General features: G+C 43.4%; 3 protein-coding genes and 1 long non-coding RNA gene across 5 annotated transcripts in view; 3 read left to right on the forward strand and 1 right to left on the reverse strand.

The window, feature by feature from the left end:
- The first annotated feature begins 317 nt into the window (after positions 1 to 317).
- Positions 318 to 4,135, forward strand: CG9886 (uncharacterized protein). Of its 2 annotated transcripts, none has more exons than NM_001273012.1 (2): positions 318 to 1,517; positions 1,574 to 4,135. In NM_001273012.1, exons 1-2 carry the CDS (start codon positions 384 to 386, stop codon positions 1,901 to 1,903), a joined length of 1,464 nt encoding a protein of 487 aa, NP_001259941.1. In that variant the 5' UTR covers positions 318 to 383; the 3' UTR covers positions 1,904 to 4,135. The 2 variants fall into 2 exon arrangements, with proteins under 2 accessions (NP_001259941.1, NP_608684.1); NM_134840.3 differs by having other exon boundaries at positions 1,574 to 2,398.
- Positions 4,136 to 4,284: 149 nt separating this feature from the next.
- CG44139 (uncharacterized protein) lies at positions 4,285 to 4,529 on the forward strand. The gene has a single exon (NM_001273013.1). The coding sequence runs from the start codon at positions 4,329 to 4,331 to the stop codon at positions 4,497 to 4,499; it is 171 nt and encodes a 56-aa protein (NP_001259942.1). The 5' UTR covers positions 4,285 to 4,328; the 3' UTR covers positions 4,500 to 4,529.
- A 2,008-nt stretch (positions 4,530 to 6,537) lies between these two features.
- lncRNA:CR44912 (long non-coding RNA:CR44912) lies at positions 6,538 to 7,369 on the reverse strand. The gene has a single exon (NR_124031.1). It is a non-coding gene; the product is annotated as a long non-coding RNA:CR44912 (long non-coding RNA).
- A 490-nt stretch (positions 7,370 to 7,859) lies between these two features.
- The window catches only part of dpp (decapentaplegic), a 31,452-nt gene continuing 20,395 nt past the window's right edge, over positions 7,860 to 18,916 (forward strand). The window contains exon 1 of the mRNA NM_057963.5: positions 7,860 to 8,538. The gene's annotated coding sequence lies outside the window, so the exon portion shown is untranslated. The remainder of the gene's footprint in view (positions 8,539 to 18,916) is intronic.

The raw sequence follows: 18,916 nt of genomic DNA on the forward strand, positions 1-18,916 counted from the left end.
ACTTTTGAATTAACAGTATCTGTTAGCATTACAAAAAGCAGTGCGTGACATAGCAGCAAGCCTGCGACACATACCAGTAACATAATAGGGGGATTCCGCTTTAAATTAAAGAAAATTCTATAAGTTTTAAATTATTAAAAATCAATTTTAACTTTTAATTCCTACTTCCCTTAAATAAATTTGTACATAATATTCGCATAGCTCAATCTATCTCTTTAGTGAAGTTAATTTAATCTGTCCCTAACATTTTGGTGTTTTCGAATCTTCCGCCTGAGGTCGCACTAATAAATATATAATATCTTGAGCTGTTTTGAAAATGATAAGTAAAACTGGAATTTCAGCATCGCTGATTAGGATCGCCCTGTCCGAAGCACCTTTACATAATGGCCAAGCGACAGACTTGGGAGCAGATGCGCCAGATCTTTGTCCAGGCGGTAAACGCAGTGCATCCCGAAAAGGTATTCGCTGACTTTCAAAAGTTCGATTTGCGGCCTCAAATCGGGGAAAACGCAACGGATATATCCATAAAACTCAATGGAGAGCGCCAAGACATCAGCGGCAAGACCTGCCACATAGTGGGGTTTGGCAAAGCAGTCCTGGGAATGGCCAACAAAGTGCAACAGGATTTGGGAGCCACCTCGGCCGGTGGAGTCCTCAGTGTACCGGTAAACACCCTGAAGCAGTTCCAACAACCGGTGGCACCTGGTTTGGTTGTCCACGAAGGAGCAGCCAACAATCTGCCGGATGAGAATGCTCTCAAGGCAGCCCGGGAAATCAAGCAGCTGGCCGAAAAGATGACTGCCCAGGACATCCTCTTCGTCTTCATCTCCGGTGGCGGTTCTGCCCTTTTGCCCTTGCCCCGGTCACCTTTGACGCTGGAGGACAAGCGCAGCATAGCGGATAAGCTCATGAAGCGGGGAGCCAGCATACAGGAGATCAATGCTGTCAGGATTGCTTGCTCGGACATAAAGGGCGGTCGCTTGGCCAGGTTGGCCGGCCAGGCGGGACTCCTGGTGACCTTTGTGCTCAGCGACATCATCGGTGATCCCTTGGAGCTGATAGCCTGCGGTCCCACCATACAACCCGAGGCGGCAGCATCTCCATCCGACATCCTTAAAAAGCATCATGTGTGGGAGGAGCTGTCCCCCGAGATTCGGCGGGTCTTTGAGCAGCCGGAGGAGCAGAAGAACACATCGCTGCCCGAGCACAAGGTTTTTGTGGTGGGCAGCAATGTGATAGCCACTTCCACAGCGGCTCATGAGGCCGAAAGGCTGGGCTACATTCCGTGCGTGCTCAGTTGTGCTGTCCAGGGAGATGTGGCTCAAGTGGCTGGCGACTATCAGAGATTGCTGCACGGTATCCAGGAGGCCAAGCAGCATGGCATACTGGATCCTCAACTCAGGGAGAAGTACGCCTTTGGGGAGAGAAGTTATCCGACTTTTCGGAGGGCCCTAGAGGACCACATGAGCAGCAAGAAGCCACTGTTCCTGATCTGTGGAGGAGAGCCAGTCATTAAAGTTTGTGGAAACTACTTCAAATGGTCATCAAATCATTCACGATTCTTTTTCCGTAGGTTTCTGGCCATGGATTGGGCGGCAGAAGCCAGCACTTGGCCCTGCTGATGTCGCAGGCTCTGCACCGCGACGAGGCCATGCGGGACTGCACCTTCCTGAGCGCCGGAACCGACGGCATCGATGGACCCACCGATGCGGCCGGAGCTTTTGGAGACAGCAGCGTGGTGGAATCCTATCTGGGTGATCATACCCTCGATGAACTGGCCGAAACGCTGCGAAACTGCGACAGCTACAACTTTTACAAGAATCTCGCGCAGGGAGAGCACCACGTGCTCACTGGACACACGGGTACCAATGTGATGGATCTGCATTTCCTGGTCGTGCCGTAGTGTAACGCCCTCGCTCGCCGATAAATCCATTTAGTTGTATACTTGCATATACATATATGTACATATGTGGGGCAGTTCGTTAATGGAGCTGCTCTTGAACCGCAGACGGGCAATAGTCGTTTAAATTTGTTTTTACGATTTTCCTCTTTAATTTTGCTCTATGAAATTTTTACGACTTTTTTCATTAACATTTTTAATATCCATTCAAATTCAAATAATTTTGTGATCTTTATGCTCTGAGACGGTCTTCAGTGACAGCATAAAACGGCAATTAGCTTTCGTCTCCGGTTATGAAATCAGCCTGGAATTGTCTTGATTGTAATTATGTGGCAGGCAATAGGCAAACCGAACGACAGATGTGATAAATCAATTTGTATATGCGATCACCACGGAGCATAAATATATCTGAGTAATTTCCATTTAATTTCCATTTCTTTTGTACTGCGTCTCATAAAAATGCGCTGCTAATAAATCATCTTAATTGTTCGAAACGCCAAAGGCAAACAGTAGCCAACGAGCAACTACAACAATAGCCAGCGATAATTGCAATTAAAAATGTAAATTTATTTGCTTCGCTTTATTTTTAGACATACTGAAAAACTAAAACGCGACGCGCGCCCAGTTGCAATTTAGCGATTTTTACTATAGCTAACACTTGAGTGCATATTTCTCTAATTGTGATTGTTTTGCCCGCTTCTATCAACGCTTCTTATTGTTTACTTCGCGTGGAACACCAGCACATACATATAAGTAGTATTATTATTTTGCCGCGCATATGCCACAATTATTAAATAATCACATTCGCCAGTCACTCTCTTGAGCTATTTTTGCTCGATTAGGTTTGTTATTAACTGCATTTCGCAGTGCACGCCTTCAGAGATGACTAAGTTCTGATTCCTTTGTAACTTATACTATGACTAATCTAAGATATCTACCTACTGCGCACAACAGTCAATTGTCTCTGTGATTGTGATTGTTCTAAGATACAATTGATATGTTCTGCTGCACAATGAATGCTCCCACTTTAAATTTGTGGAGTAATTCCAAAAGGATATAAGTGTCTAATAAGTGTGCTAAATCATTTCAATTGTAACAAATTTGTACTTATATATAAGATTTCAAGAGCTCGCTTCTGAGATAAGAGGCTACCAGGAAGTGCCAGCCTCCAATTAAGAGCTCAGCTGCCCACTGGTGGACACGAAGGGCCCACTCGGAGATCCGTGGCTGGCGATTAGAAACGTTTCCGTTTCCGCTTCGATGGCACAGATGTCATCATCATCGGCGGCAGCTATATTTAACATTTTTATTAACCACTGACCACCAGCAACTCCCCTCCCACAGATGTGGAATGTCGCGTCAATTTGTCTGGCCCGGCATGGCAACAATCTCGGCGGGCATCTCATCCTCACCATCACCATGATCATCATCTTCATCATCATCATCATGAGCATCAGCATCGCCATCAGCATCGGAGCAGCAGATACGGCCATCGCCAAGATGGAGTACAAGTGTCGCGTTGATTTATTAATTAAGCATTGGAGCGCGGCAGCTGAGCAACGCGTGGCAGCTGACGACGATGCTAATGAAGTACTCGCTGGAAATTTTAATTAACGATCTCCGATCCGATCGCCATATAGCATAGATTCCTCTTGTGTTGACTTATGACATCACACCCCGAATAGCGCAACACCAGCTGCCAGCGATCTCATTGCCAGACAAACTGACGACGCTTATCACACAATGTACAAAAAGCGCTCCAAACAAGTGGCACTGGGCAACATTGCGTATACGCCGCATGGCCCCAAAGCCAACAATTAAACACTATTCACCGCATGTCGCCTGCGGGCGACATACATAAATTTCATTCGGTCGCCGCTGCTCTTAATTTGTCTAGACAATGGCAAAGTTCACTCCGAACAAATATAATATAGGCAAAGTTCAATTGGCGCTCTTGTCAGCTGCCTTAGTTGGGGGCAAATGGACACAAATTCCAGAAAAGGAACGGAAGGCACATGCATTCTGTTGGACTATAGTCTTGGCTACGCTCATGTGAATCACTTTTCAAACTTTCGGATGGAATCTCTTAATTTGAACCAGATGTGTGGCGCCAACTTGGGACAGATTTTGGGGGCGCAACGAACTTATGTGGCAATGAACTTGACACTGGTTACTCCGAAGACGATTGCCGAATTTTCATTTTCCCTTCCCATCCCTTCATCTAGAACTTCATTTAAAACACAATACTTTTGTTTGAATATAAAATTTAGAAAGGTTATAGCTTAAAAGCTAGTATAAATTTAAATTTTTCACGCTTTGGATAGCAATTAGACGTACTTAACATTTTAGATACGCTACCGTCTAAATAAAAAATGTGGACTGAGATTGACTCTTCAAGACTATTGCTTGCCAGAGATCCTTGACAAAGATGCGCTGGATGTCGTTTCTGCTCCTAGGGATCCCCATCACGATGCTGATGGCCGAACGCACCCCATATGTGTGCGATGGCAAGGACGACCGGGTCTGTGACGAGTATCGCTGCATGTGCCGGAGAAAGACGTCGACAGAACCGTATCCTAGAACAGAGTATGAATTTTAAAACAGAAATAATTAAAGGACTTGTCGCTCGAGCTCTTCCTTCGGCGGTGTCTCCTTTGAAAATTCAAATAAATTGGAGGGTTCTGGAGGCCTGACCAGCCTCAAATTTAGATCGTCAGCCAGATACAGGAATGGCTTTTCCAGGTTAAGTTTTGACTTCATCCGCCCATATGTTACCTGCAGGAACGCCGTGCGATCATTCATAGGCTCACTCTTGTTGCCGCAGATGATCACCGGGATTTTGTTGCAGACGCGCACCAGAGCGCGGTACCAAATATACTAGAAATTTGTAATCATATAATCATACCATAGTAATACTTTATAGGTCAGAAATGCTTTCAATCCCTGTTTAAGTACTCCATTGAGTAGAAGTTATAGAAATTGATTTCTCTTTCAAGCAAGTCTTTAAAAATGCATCTAACAATGCCATCAATTTTAAAAGGTTTCCACAAAGCTCTTAGCTCCTCACAAACCTTTTCCGATCTTGCAACACTCGAGTACCGATGCTCATCGCAACAATTATGTCTAACCGATGTTGATGTTGGCATTAATAATTTCGGGCTGCTACTTGCCATTTATCAAAAGCACTGATCTTCCCATATGCCGAATGGGCAGCTTAATGTCAATCGGCTCTTTTCCAAGCTCTTGGCTTCTTTGCCCCCGCGCTCTGGGCCATTAATGCATTACAAATAGGTGCGGCAGACCGCAACAGCAACCTGGGCAAAGGGACTTGGCCACAGACGCATCGGTGCCGTTGACCAACGTGACTGAGATTGAGATTGAGGACTGCAGTTCGCTCTGGCTACCTGTGGAAAAGTGGAAAGGCAGAGAACTGAAATCCAGCCAGCAGACGACCTCAAGTGTAAGGCAGCGCAATCGAGTTGCTGCAGCAGCAGCAGCAACATGCAACATCCATAGTCCAGAAGCAGTTCAAGTTTGCGCCAAGGAATTCCTTGCCGCTGAAATAATTAAGCATTGCAACATTGTTTATTGTTGCTGTTGTTGCTCCTGCTGCTGCTGCTGCTGCTGGGTGTTGCAGGCTCGTTTAACAAGGCAGCCAAGTTCTCAACAAGTGCCTCCTCCTGTTCTACAAGTTTTTGCCCCTCCACTCCGATTTTTTTCATTTTTTGCGCCTGTTGCTGCTGCTGCTGGTGCCACTCTAAGGAATTTCCATTTTATTTACATTTAGAATGTGCCGAACGGACTCGTCGCATGTAAAGCGGGCCAAATCGAAAGCTATTAGACCTATTAGCATATCGGGCTGGAACATGGCAAATTTAGTGGCAACATTGTTGCCTCCGCGATAAACGCACTAAAAATCAAGTCTTCACCTTTATTACCGCATCGAAGTGCCAGCGTTATGGCAATTCGAAAAAGAATAGGAAGCGATCGTTACTTATAGAAAATATAGATAAATAAATGTGCAAAACGCCAATCGATTGGCGTACATTTCATGGCGTTTACCTGATTGTTGTGGCCAGCCCACAGTTAACTTAATTGCCACTTCCCAAGCGCTTTATTTACGGAAATACTGACGGCTAAGCGACTATTTTACACGCAGAGAAATGAAGTGCAATTTAGCTAATCAGGTAATAGGCAGGCATTTTTACAAAGTGCGTACTTGTTTCCCATAATCTTTCGTTATGTTGTAAGGATGTTATTCCTTACTTTACAACATTTTCATTACATAATGGAATTGTAATTGATTTGAATATCTATATTTCTCTGGGTGCATCGACTGTGTGAAAGTGTTGTCAATGCTGCCGCTTGGCCATAGCCTACAATCGCGATTGGCTGATCGAGTTGGAAAGGAAAATAGCAAGAAATCATAATAACAACAACTAAAATTTTCCATAACCTTAAAAAATAGAAAAAAAATGAGGCAGCTATTTATAAAATGCGCAATCTGCGAGATGCGTGCGGCAATCTGTCCGTCGGTCCGCCGATGCCGCCAGCTGTGTGCCAAGATGCCGCTGGCCCCCCGAAGTCCCCTCTGTGGAGCCCCCGTTGGATCCCCCCTTGGAGCCCCCCGCCGCACTGCGCTGTGTTGTCTGCGTTTATTGATTTATTAGAAAATTCCAATGAACAAGTTTTAATACACGACACACGGCGAACGATGAAGTCGATGTTGTCAGCGTGCTTGTTGTGCTTTTTCTGCTCCTTGGCTGCTTGTTTTGTTGCACTTGTGTTCCTGAGGCAAGCACAATATACGGGAAGAAAGGCTGTGGGAAAGAGACAGAACAGCCGCTGGTAAAAGTAACAAGTGCAATATTTTAATTACATCAGCGGCAAGAACAACAACCAGATCAGCGGCATCAATTGAGTTTGCTGCATGGATTTTGGGCAGCTAGCGTTGCCAGATGGGCACACGAGGCGTATGATTGATATGGTGAGTAAGGCTTGGGGAATCATAGTATCAAGGCCTAAATAACAAATAAAACATTTTGAAGGACAAACAAAATTTTTAAAAATATTAAATAGATCGATGAGTCAAACGGAGCTCATGTGTGTGTTATCTGCAGAGCCTGACTTTTGTGCTTCGATTTCATTAAACTCTCACTTTGGCATATCTCAAAACGATCTAGCTCCTATAACTCGAACAAGCCGAACAATCCGGCAACGCCGATCGACTCGAAAGATTGTCTGCTCGGGACTCTAAGCATTTTGCAATCAATTTAGATTTGCATTAGCAGCGCTGCAGTCTCGAGAAGTCCGCGACTTAGTCCGAGATTTAGAGCCAAAAATAAACCGAACCAGTTGCGGCAGCGCCGAAAAGTCAAATGTGTAACAGCTCTGTGGCTTTGGCTCGAAGAGAGACTTGAAGAAAGTCAAGATATCGCAGCTGAGACAGAAGACAGAAGACTGAACACTAAAGACTGAGGACCGAAGACTCTGTGTTGACTGTAGACTGTGGACCGGAGACTGTGGACTGAAGACGGCGACTGAGAGAGCTGAAATATTGTAATTGTGAGTCTGGCTTGTTTGTTATTGTTGCCTTAGCGGTTGCTTGTTGTTTTTTTGGCTTGATTAATAATTAATCGCACTCGCACACACACACACACACACACATACTGCCTGTTTTAATTACTCAACTTAAATGGCGCTTTGAGCGACTTAAGCAACTTGCCATCGTGGTCGGCAGTGTGTGTGCGATTGACTCTCACTACTACGAGCTCAAAACTAACTAACTAGCTTGTGTTGCTGTTGCTGCTTGTGTTGCTGTTGCTGCTGTGCTGTGCTTTGCTTTGATGTTGCTGTTGCTGCTGCTCGGCTCTGCTTCTGCTTTTGCTTTTGCTGCTCCGTCTCCGGATCGCTTTTGCCTGCCTGCCTGTTTGCCTTGCCTCGGCCGCTTTGGACGCTCATTCAGTTTTTTGCGCTCAACGCTCGTTGTACGGAACCGAAAAACGCGTTCGTTCGTCCACAGAGTGTCGCCAAATCGAGGCGAAAGATCGCTGGTTACAACCGAATATACAGCCTCTAATCACTTTTTTTCTGCTCTGTAATCGTTCGCGGTTTCTGCGGCCATAAAATAAAGTAAATCCGAGTTAAACGCTGATAGTCGCGCCTGAAGAACCACAGAAAAAACAGAAAATATCTCCCGTCGTTTCTCGTTCTCGTTTCCGCGATCGCTCGTCAGCCAGCCAAAGCCTCTCCGATTTTTGATACCGATTCGGTATCAGATAATATATTCGTAACCATCGCCATTCTTGCGAGTGTGCCAGTGTGAGTGAGTGATGTGTCTGTGTGCCAAATCCAAATCGAAAATAGCCAAAGTCTGAGCTTGGCCACCATCGTCAGCAGCAAACATGTGAAGTGCCAGTGATTTCCATAAGCCAAAATCGAAGTCGAAGTCGAATCGAATCGAATCGAAGCCACAGCGAGATAGATAGGTCGAAAGTATTTGAGTGGATATCCGAGTCGAACCAGTGTATAATGTATGCGACGTTCGCGAACTGCCAGAATTGGTTGTTGTTGCAGTTGCAGCCAAAGGATTTGTGGATTTTGGAGCGTAACTGAGCGGCGTGCAGCAGGTGCACCAGGTAAGCCAAGCCGAGAGTGTTAGCAAATAATGCGCATACGCCATGGTGGCTGCGTGTCCAATTCGAGATCAATCGAATCAATTGAACGGCTGTTAAACAGCTGACTGGGAAAACTGGAACTGGGTGCAATGCGTGAGTCACATACACATATACATATGAATACAATGCATATAGACTGGCTGATTACTTATGTATATAAATGTGAAAGAAATAAATACATGTAACTCAGAAGTCAGTGGATTATTTCTGAAACAATAGCAATTGCAGTATATTATGTTCATTTTCTTCAGAGACTTTAGCACTGTTTAGATTTCTAATGATAAACTTTGCAACCATTTCACTTTTATGCATTTACATTTATGAAGACACCTAAAAAATCTATATTACTATGAGGAAATCTAGTTTGCTTTAATAAGTTTGCCAATAGATAAGTCCCTTCCGCCAACTTGATATCACTGCATAAAGTTTCGACAGATTTACGCCAGTATCCGGGGAAAAAGTGAAATTCTATCTCTGGACCCCGGACATTATCAGCAGAGACATGTGGAGATCGGGTGTCACTTGCATATTCATGGGGGCCAAGTGATGAACTGAATTAACGGCATTCCACACCAGTCACAATTAGCGGCTGACACTGACATTGGCCATGGTAAAAAACCCTTTGACCATATGCCATATACTCGTTAATTTATGACGCCATTTGGCTAATTGAATAATTATATGTGACTGGCTGGGCGTGGCTGGGCAGGGCTTGCTTCGCTTAGCTTTGCTTTGGTTTGGTTTGATCGATCACGATTGCATAAGCCATCCCACATGGGATCGGAATCAGCATCGAAATCTGAATCTAAATCTTAATCGGTATCTATATCGATTTATTCGATTTGCCTTGCTAATGCGACTGGGGGCACTAAATCAGTGTCAAAGTTCACCCCACTAGGCTCAATTAGTTTATTAACTGCGATTTGCATTTGCATTCGCAGGGCGCAGCAAGCCCGTTGGTTAGGTGGGAAATTGATAGCTTCGAAATGTGCAAAGGTACAGAAATAAAGCCCGATAACAAAACTAAGCAACCGCAGCAGCAGCAGCAGCATCAGCTACATAGAAGCAACACATCAGCAAGACAGAGCAGCAATATAATGAGATATAGCTACACAGATATAGCAACAGCTGACGATGAGACCATGAAGGTCTACCACTTTCGGAAATTCGACGAAAATGAAATAAAAATCGTGAGCACGCAATGAAGCAGCCAAGTTGAAGTTGGCTTCCACTTCCATGCCATCCCATCACCATCTCCATCTCAATCTTCATCTTGGCCTGGCAAATCACGTTGCTGATAACAACAACTGAGCAATGCGGCAATAATTTGCTGCCCATGCCCGCTTCGCCCCGCTCTCGGCCAAGTTAAGTGGCTACTGGTCATCAGCAGGCAGCAACAACTGGCTTAGGCCAACATTTTTATCAAAAGTGGTGGCATTAGCAACCGCATCCCCCCCGTTGGCCGCCGAAAGAAACTGGTCAGTCTCTGGAGGCTTGAGACTCCCAATAGTTTCACTTATTTTACACGCATTTCTTAACGATAAATAAATTCCACAAGCAGATGCGGCCAGCAACAGCGGCAACAACAACTTGGCCCGGTCAGCAACAACTTTTGCTATCACGTTTCCATGCAAACAACACACAGCCACAAAAATATTTCCATTGGTATTCGCTTGTACTTGAATTGCCCCACGAAAGATTGTGGGGGGGGGGAGGGTGTTCGAACAAGAGGCTGCAGCAGGTGGCAACTGCAACTGCAACTAATGCTTCAGGTGCTTTTGGCCCGGACTTTGCACCTCAGTCTACCGTTTGGGCCATTCCGATGCCAGATTTCCGCCTGATGTGGCGCCTCAAGGCAGCCGAGAACGATATCCGATATCGCTGGCTGCTGCTCGATGGGTTTATGGTTTATGGGATACACCTTGACTGGAAAACCAATTGGATTGCACAAGAAGTGTGATTTGATAGGTGCAAACTTAAATTATAATTATGTGTTATTATATCATAATCATAGCAAGAAACGCTAGCTAACAATTCCAATATGTATCAATATTCTGACTATGTCAACTATCTAATAATATTAGTTTACATTTTTATTTAAAAGTCGAGCGAGCCCAGCTCAATCACCTGCTAAACTTCTATGCTAAACGAAGATGAATGAACTTAGCTTCAAGGTGGCCAAACGAAACGACACGATTTGGCAACGATCTTCTGTCTTCTGTCTGTCAAATCGAGAACTGATCAATTTTGCTTTTTATTTTATAAATTCTCTCTCGAAAATATATTGTATAAGGTCATCTTCTTCGAGAACCCGACCATACTGGTTTTTTTTTCGGTCCAGAAGATGCCAAGCGCCGTAGTTTCACTCGGCGTTCAACGCGGCGTATGCCTAATATGCGAACTTGAGTTACTTTTCCAATTCACTTTTGCCCCGGCCTTTCTCGCCGCCCCGGCGATTCGCCCAAATAACGCCATCGGTATCGGTATCAATTTCAATTTCGCAGATATACATTTATTGCATATGATTTATCATGTCTGACACTTGGGCCAGACCACTTGTCAAATGGGAAATAGCCACGACAACATGCTGTGATTTTAGATAAATTCATAACTCAGCCCAACTTGTCTTGCCTTCAAAGTTCAAATCACTTGGCGCTCTCACATGGGCCACATATATATATACACACACACATACGCATATTTCATGCTAATTATTTATTTATGAGTTATTTTTATTCGATAAGCCTCAAATGGAGGGACACCATTTACATTTACAGTTATGCGTCGAACATACATATTTTCCGTTTGTTTTTTCAGTTTGAATTTAATTTTCCCACTTATTCCACTGGCCATTTCAAAGGCAGCAAGTCAGCTGTTGCCACTGGCGAATTCGTTTTAACGAACTTGAAATCGCTTTTCGAGCTTCTGGGGAAACGATAATAAACAGCCACTTATTTTCATATATGTATTTCTGTTTGGCTGTATTTTGTAGTCTACTGGCAATGGGACACTAATCAGTGGACTTCGTTACAAAGCTTAGTTTGAAGTACTATTGAATAGCAGGAGCCTTGTGGTTCCTTCAAACATATGTTTTGGATTTTGATAAGTAGGACAGCAGGAAATTCGCAAAGCGGATTGATTAGGGGTCGTTGTTTTCTCGGGGTTTTACATTTGCAAAGTAACAAAATGGATAACAAATTGTATATCAATTCATTCATACTTTAGCTGTGGCAAATATATATATAGTATGCAAGCTTAACTTAGGCTTTAGATTTCGGTTTTCAAGATCTTCCCATTTTCAAAAGACTTCACGCCCATTTGACGACAGAACACGTTCCTTGGGTCTGTTTTTATCCACTGTTTGTTTGTTTAATTACAACGTTGTGGTGATCATGATCATCGGTGGAAGAGAGATAGTTATGGACGACGGCTTCACAGTTAGCTGGATACGGCAGTTGAAACCACTTTCGGTTGGATTCGAAAAGCGTAAACTAGATTCGAAATCCAGATCTTTGCAAGCATTCAATAACAAGATTTACATGTCTTAGTTGCCAACCACAAAAATTCAAGGAAACCTCAGCAGCAACAAAAATAATTGCAACGCAAACAAACCATAAAGTGCATATTTTAATAGCTGCATTGAAGTTTCAGTTTTACAACTCCCAGTGGGTCAGTGAGAATAAATATATATATTTCTAGTTATAATACTTATCGTAATGGGGGATTTTCCAGTTAGTCAGAGTGGCCGTAAAGTCAACATCCTGCGGTGCATTCACATTTTTGTCTCCGACTCCAAAGTGCTCCATTTTCATTGATGCAAATCTCTTATCAGGCCAAGAAAGTGCCAGTGGCACAAACACACTCATTCTGGAACAGGGTGATTAAGGATTTAGTACACCATTATATGATATATAAACCGTTTTCTAAGCAATTGCAACTTTATAGGCTGTGTGATGTGTGCTGAATAATTTACATACATACGTCTTGTGTTTAATCTTTCTAGGTAAAGTAAAGTAAACTCTCTATATACGCCTATATATATTTATATAAATATATATTAAAGATATTTCGCCATTGTGGACACCCTGTTTTTCGGGGTCTGAGTGGGACACGCGTTTATTCCAGCTCCGCTCTGCTTCTGTGGCTATCACTTCAGTTGACTTTACTTTTAAGGCGGCGGTAGCCTCGTCGTCTCCGCCGGTCCGCCCTGCCCCCTCTTCCCTTCTACCCACCGCCACCCAGTTACCTCGCCGCCCCTGATAAGCGCCCACTGTCCCCCTTCACTGAATCCACCCCCCCCCCCCCATCCATTGGCATCGCGGCAAAAGGTCTTCTTTGTTGTGAGTTGGAAAAGAGGAAAAAATCATAATAACAACGAGCAGAAGAGGATCGCCAAGAAGGGGCTGGAAAAGCAGCACGAGGTTTGCTGAGGCGGCAACTGCGCTTGGTTGTAGCAATTTACAGCAACAGCAACAGTTGCACCGTGAGAAAATGTTGTGTAAAAAGAACACTTGAAGCAAGAAGAACGGTCATCTGTCATGAGTAAATATCAAAAGCATTACTCCTAAAATTTTAAGCTAAGGTCAAACTCAATAAGACTTTAGCTTTTATAGTTTTGGCAAATTTGTCACTGTGTACCGACTATGCATATAATAAAAGCAACAAATATACTAACAACAGCAACAATAGCAACAAAAATGACAACAAAAGCAAAAACAACGAGCGTCATCGACGACAACAACGAACGACGACAACGACGACCACTCCACCAACTGGCATGGCAGTGAGACGTTGATTGCCACGGAATGCCGTCAAACAGGTTAAAAATGTAGGTAGAAATTCAATTAAAAATTGGTTATTTATTTATTTTAGCATGCACAGAGATCGACTCCGCACACGTTCATATATATATAGCAATAGCCACCGTGAGCTCCCCTTTCTCCGGCAATTGCCGCCCGTCGAATACTCGAGTTTATTTAATTAAGCTTTATTTGTGGCGCCTAAACTGCCGGCTGTCAATCAGGCGGCGTCAAGCGAGCTCGATTTGAAAGTGAAAACCCCGAAAAGCCCAGCAGGTGGTAAGATATCTGCAGTGGACTCCCAGTCACTCAGCCACTCAGGTGCAACAGATGCAGCTCCACAAAGACTCAGCTGCAACTCGTTCCGAAGAAATTTGCAATGAAAACTAATGCGGCCGAGAATTTGCATGCAAATCAATCATATGAGGGCGAATTCGGTGGGGTAGTCTCCGATTTGATACCCTGTAATTTACATCAAATAGCAATTAATTTGTATATATACCAAACCACGAATCTAACGATTGCTATCAAACATATTTCTAGATCTATAGGTAATGTAATCTTAGCTCCTTCGAATCTCCTAAGTGGGGCAAGCCGATCTTGATCCGAATCGAACCCATTAGTTTGATCTGGTTGCTATACACCAGCATCCAGTTAAAACCGATAGCATTTTCTTTTATTAATGCAAACCGCAAAAAGTTAATTTTAGCTGGGCTATTTTTAAATTAGCTGCTTTTGCGGCCCACTAACGATCGATCGAGTCATGTGCGATTTGCCCATATACGTAAGCACAGATATAGTTACGACCCCAAAGCCCGTAACTGGTTGCAGATATTACGAGTGCGCGATCTGAGTTCCCCAAACGGAGAGGGACGGATAGAGAGAAAGGGATAGAGACGGCGACAGTGGGGCGAGAGGGGCGAGAATCATCTCAAATTTTGCCTGATGGATCGCTTCAATTTGTGACTGTGACGGCCATGATTAAGATACTAATGCGATCGATTTGGAGACCGCTTCTGCCCAGCTGGAAGCTGCCTGCCTGCCACTATCCAACTTTTCTGCCCTCTGACTCTGAGTGATCTTTGCCCAAAATCAAAATTCACACTCAGATTCACTTGAATCGTTTCGATGTCGGTGTAAATTAGCCAAAAGAACTTCGCTTCCAGGAAGTCCACCTACCAGGTGATTCCTAATCTCGATCGCTCTCCGATCCGTTTGATATATGATGGAAAAGTTTCGCCTACGGCCGAAAGTGGAAAAATCTGCGGTTGCTTGGCTGGGGATTTTTCGCCCAAATAAATGAAAAACCATTTTAGCCCGCGAAATTTTTATCCAATAAAATTTCGCCAAGTATGTGAAATAGTACATTTCAAAGAGTATGCATGACTTGCACAATTTTGGGAACTGTTCTCACAGACTATGAGAATGGTGAAATGAATCCCAGGAATCATAGTTTTGTACAATTTATTTGGTCGAGACTTGTATGATTCACATATATGTATAAGTGTTTAAATAACATTAAATGTAATTTAAATGGAAAAGTAGTATAAATAGGAAAATTCTTCGGTATATAAAATTACTGATATCTTGTAGATCCAAGTCTCATCAAACAAAATAAACTATGATGTCGAACTGATGGTCATTAGGATTTCTTCAATCAGTTCAATGGTACTCCACCCTATAAATTGTGCCTATATATCATCAAATCTGCGCAATAGTTGGCCCAAGGCTCTCCGCGGGTAAATGAACTTTAGGAACTGCCATGACCATCGAGTTGGGCCTACAAAACGATTCGCCTTGGAAATTTCATGCAACTTTCAGCGTGTAAATAATTAAACCATAAAAGTCAATTGAAATTGAGAATGTTCCAATCGATCCAATCGGAACGCTTTGAGGGAGCCACAGCGAGAAAATAGTACTTATTTATGGCATTTATGGGCCGGGCCATAAAAACTTATGGATAGCCAAATTCACGGATAAATTAAAATAATTGAAATACTTTGAAAACTTAATTGCGATAGGCGAGGCGAGCTTGTTGATGCTAACGATCAAACATAAATTTCAGTGGGCCAAGAGCAGGCCCAGATACAGATACATGTGGAGAGGGAAGAGCAGATACTTAGATATAGACGCAAGTGTATATTTTACCGGCCGGCAAGGCGCGCATATGTATGCAATATGTTTTTTCTCTCTTTTTGCCTTTTCTCGCTTTATTTTTTTCAGCTGGCCTCGAAATCACTCGCCTCATTTCCATGAACGCATTTTCATTGCGCGGCCACAAATCATAAATGTTTCGTTCTCCCAGCCACAAAATATTTAGACAGATTTTGTTGCCAAAAGCCGTTTACAGGTGGCTGCGGAGCTGCGCGGATTTGAGTTGCTTCAGCCGGGATATTTCCTTGGAGAAGCCACTATGCAACATCATCATCCCAGCTGGGCGGCGTGGTCAAGGTTAAGCGGCTACTCCAACTATGCATAAATGTATCTGAATCCGATGGATGGTATCTACACGCGGAAAAACACAAGCAAACAAACAATTGCTACTTTGAGCATCAATCAAAAGCACTCGCCTTTTGTTTAGGAAGCCTTGCCATCTGTTCATTTTAAATACACTTATGGTGTATGTAGTAAATTAAATACCTTTTTTCTCCCTGTGTACATCTGTATCTGCTGGCCGGCGCTGCAGGACATCATCATCATCGGCAGGCGTGCGCTTCTTTTAACGATTTCAACAAAAATATTTCGCTTTCTGCGCTGCTCATTAATTCGTTTCGATTAAAAATTGCCTTTTTCTCTTTTTCCCCTGATTTTTTTTGCCGCTCATCTGCAGCTTGTTGTGCATAAAAATCACAGCAAGAGATCGCCCCGGAAAGTCCCGGCTTCCTTGCCCCGCGGCATAAGTATCTCACAATCACAATCAAAGTATCTGAATATGGATTTGATTTTGGATTTGGATTTGGATTTGGTTTGGATGTGGATTTAGATTTGGATTTGGCACATCGTCTAGCGGTGGAGAACAAGTTGCCGTTGATGCGAGTGCCTCTGAAATTTTTATGTGCCGCTTTTTCGGTCGGTTTGGGCGGAGCAGGGGCGGGGGCTTTTGTTTTGGTTTGTTTATGTTTAAAACGTACGCTACGTGCAATTGCTCTGGCAGCCCATTTGTTTATTATAAGGTCTGCGGCAGACTTCCCATGCGTGCCACTTGTTCTCACTTTGGGCTTTTCGATTTGTTTAGTTCGGGGATTCGGCCACTTAATATACAGAAATGTACTCCTAGCTGTTGCTGCAGACGCCTTATTTATTTGGCTTGGCATATTTTTTATGCGCAGGGTTTTCTCCACTGGCGGCTCGCTCTCACGTAATTATTGCAAATATTTCGCACTGATTTGGAATCCCAAGACTTTGTTTCTATTTTCTACTAGCTATTTGCTATTTGCTATTACGCTATTTTTCGACTCGTTTTGTTTATTTGCCAGTCGCCGCGCGTTTGTGTGTGTATTAGCGGGAAATAATAATTGAAAGTGTATTTCCAAGAATAGAATTTCAACAATTTGTAAGTGTTTTAGCCAGTTTTTAGCGAATGCAAAAATCAGGAAGAAATATGGCATGATCTTCTCCATAGGCACTCGATTCGATAGAAGTTCGCTCGGCAAATTAATGGTTTGTTTTCGATTCGAGTTGCACTGATGAATGTGTGGCAAGGTTCCCCAGAAATTGGATCAGTCAACGGAAGAATGTGGGCAGCTTTGAAAGGGAAAACTTAAAAATTCGGAAAGTAAATACAAGTGTGTTTGTAAGCAGATAAAGCTGTTGGGGAATTCTTAAGATATACGGAAATGGAATTTATTCACAGGCATCCTGAGTGGGCGATTCCGATTGGTGAATTACTTTCAAGGATGATTTTAGTTGTTCTTCTAAAAGATCGGTAAACGAAAAGTATTGCAATCACTTTCGTTTTAGTATATGGAAGTAGTGCCCCATCCATAAAAGACCCACAATGCATACCGTTAATCTGAATGAACTATGTACAAAGAAAGCCAAATCGAAGCTGGCCAAACAACTCGAACTCGGCCAAATGACTCGACAAATATCACGCATACGCCGCCTGAGATCAATGGGCATTATCGCTGCGCTTTCCACAAACACACACCCATCGCGGGGAGTATTAAAATCTCATTACCAATGCTAATTAAAGGAGGGAGCCGCCCATTTTCGAACCGTCAAGTTCAAAATCACAATTTTTCTTTACACTTCGCCAGGAGATTTGTGGATGCACCCGGCGAGCGATGTTTGTTATTTTCCAAGTGCCCACACGCTCTTACATAAATTATTAACAGCCGAGAGTAAATAAATAAACAAACACTGGTCCAGCTTCTTGGTGTTCGGTTTTGGATTTGAAATTGGATTCGGATTCTGGAGCTGCAACTGAAACTGCAACAGCAAGTGCCGCTAAATCGTTGAACGATTCGAACTTTCCTACCTGACGGCTAAAACTATCTGTCTAAACAGCTTAATTGCGTACAGGCCATATATATATATGCAGTCAGATATCTCACTTAGTACAGGGTAATATTCAAAAATATTATATAAACAGCACAGCATATATAATCCGTTTTTTTCACTGCACACTCTCCTCTTTTTTTGTGGACTGCCCGTGTGCATTACCGACTACTTAACAGCAAATCACTAAACATGTTTAAATATTTTAACTTGTTCGGTAGCCTGTTTGTCATTTGCCAGCCACATTTGCCGAGCGGCAATCTCTAAACGAATGTCTCTCGGACGTCCCAACGCCTTGACAAAAGAAATGAACTGTTTTAAAGTGCTGCAAGTCGAGGCCTCGACTTCTTTTTTTTCTGTTTGGCCGGCCAAAAGATCATCGCAGCGGAAAACTACAAAACCCAAATTGAAAAATCATCAACCTCGTCAGCTCTGGATCTTCTTTCTTGCTTGGCCCTGGTCAATATTTGACTAAGAAATTTTTCACATTACCAGTGATCGCGGCGAGGGAAGAGTGGAGTGATCTTGTTGCTGCCCAGCACTCGTTCTCCATGGGGGTATTGGTTGATTGATCGGGAAAGCGTTAACAAGGTGCCAAATTGGGTTGGTTAAAAAGTACATTCAAAAGCAACTACAAGTAAAATAAATCTTTGATGATTAAATCGAATATGTGTGACCCTAACCAATCTCTTTAGTCAAAGTCAAGCTCAGTCATGAGTTATCAGTGCTGGTGTATGTCCACTGGCCATTTTTTGAATCTAAATGAATCCTAGGGTAACAGCACTTCGATACCTTCGCATTCAGTAGCTCCTTGGCCTAAAGCATGCTGAGTGAAATGTTAGCGGCGCACACAGACACATCGCCTAGGAATTGTTTACATAGCAGTGAAGCCCAGCCTCGAGATCGAGATGAGATCTTGGTCTTGGTCTTGGTCTTGGTTTTGGTCTTGGTCTTGGTCGCTGGGTGCCTGTTGCCTTGTGGCTCTTGCCTGTTGCTTGGCCAGCGTTTTGTTTGATGTCGGCCTCGTTAAGAGCCAACGA

Source organism: Drosophila melanogaster, chromosome 2L (assembly GCF_000001215.4).
Source record: "Drosophila melanogaster chromosome 2L".
Lineage (NCBI taxonomy): Eukaryota > Metazoa > Arthropoda > Insecta > Diptera > Drosophilidae > Drosophila > Drosophila melanogaster.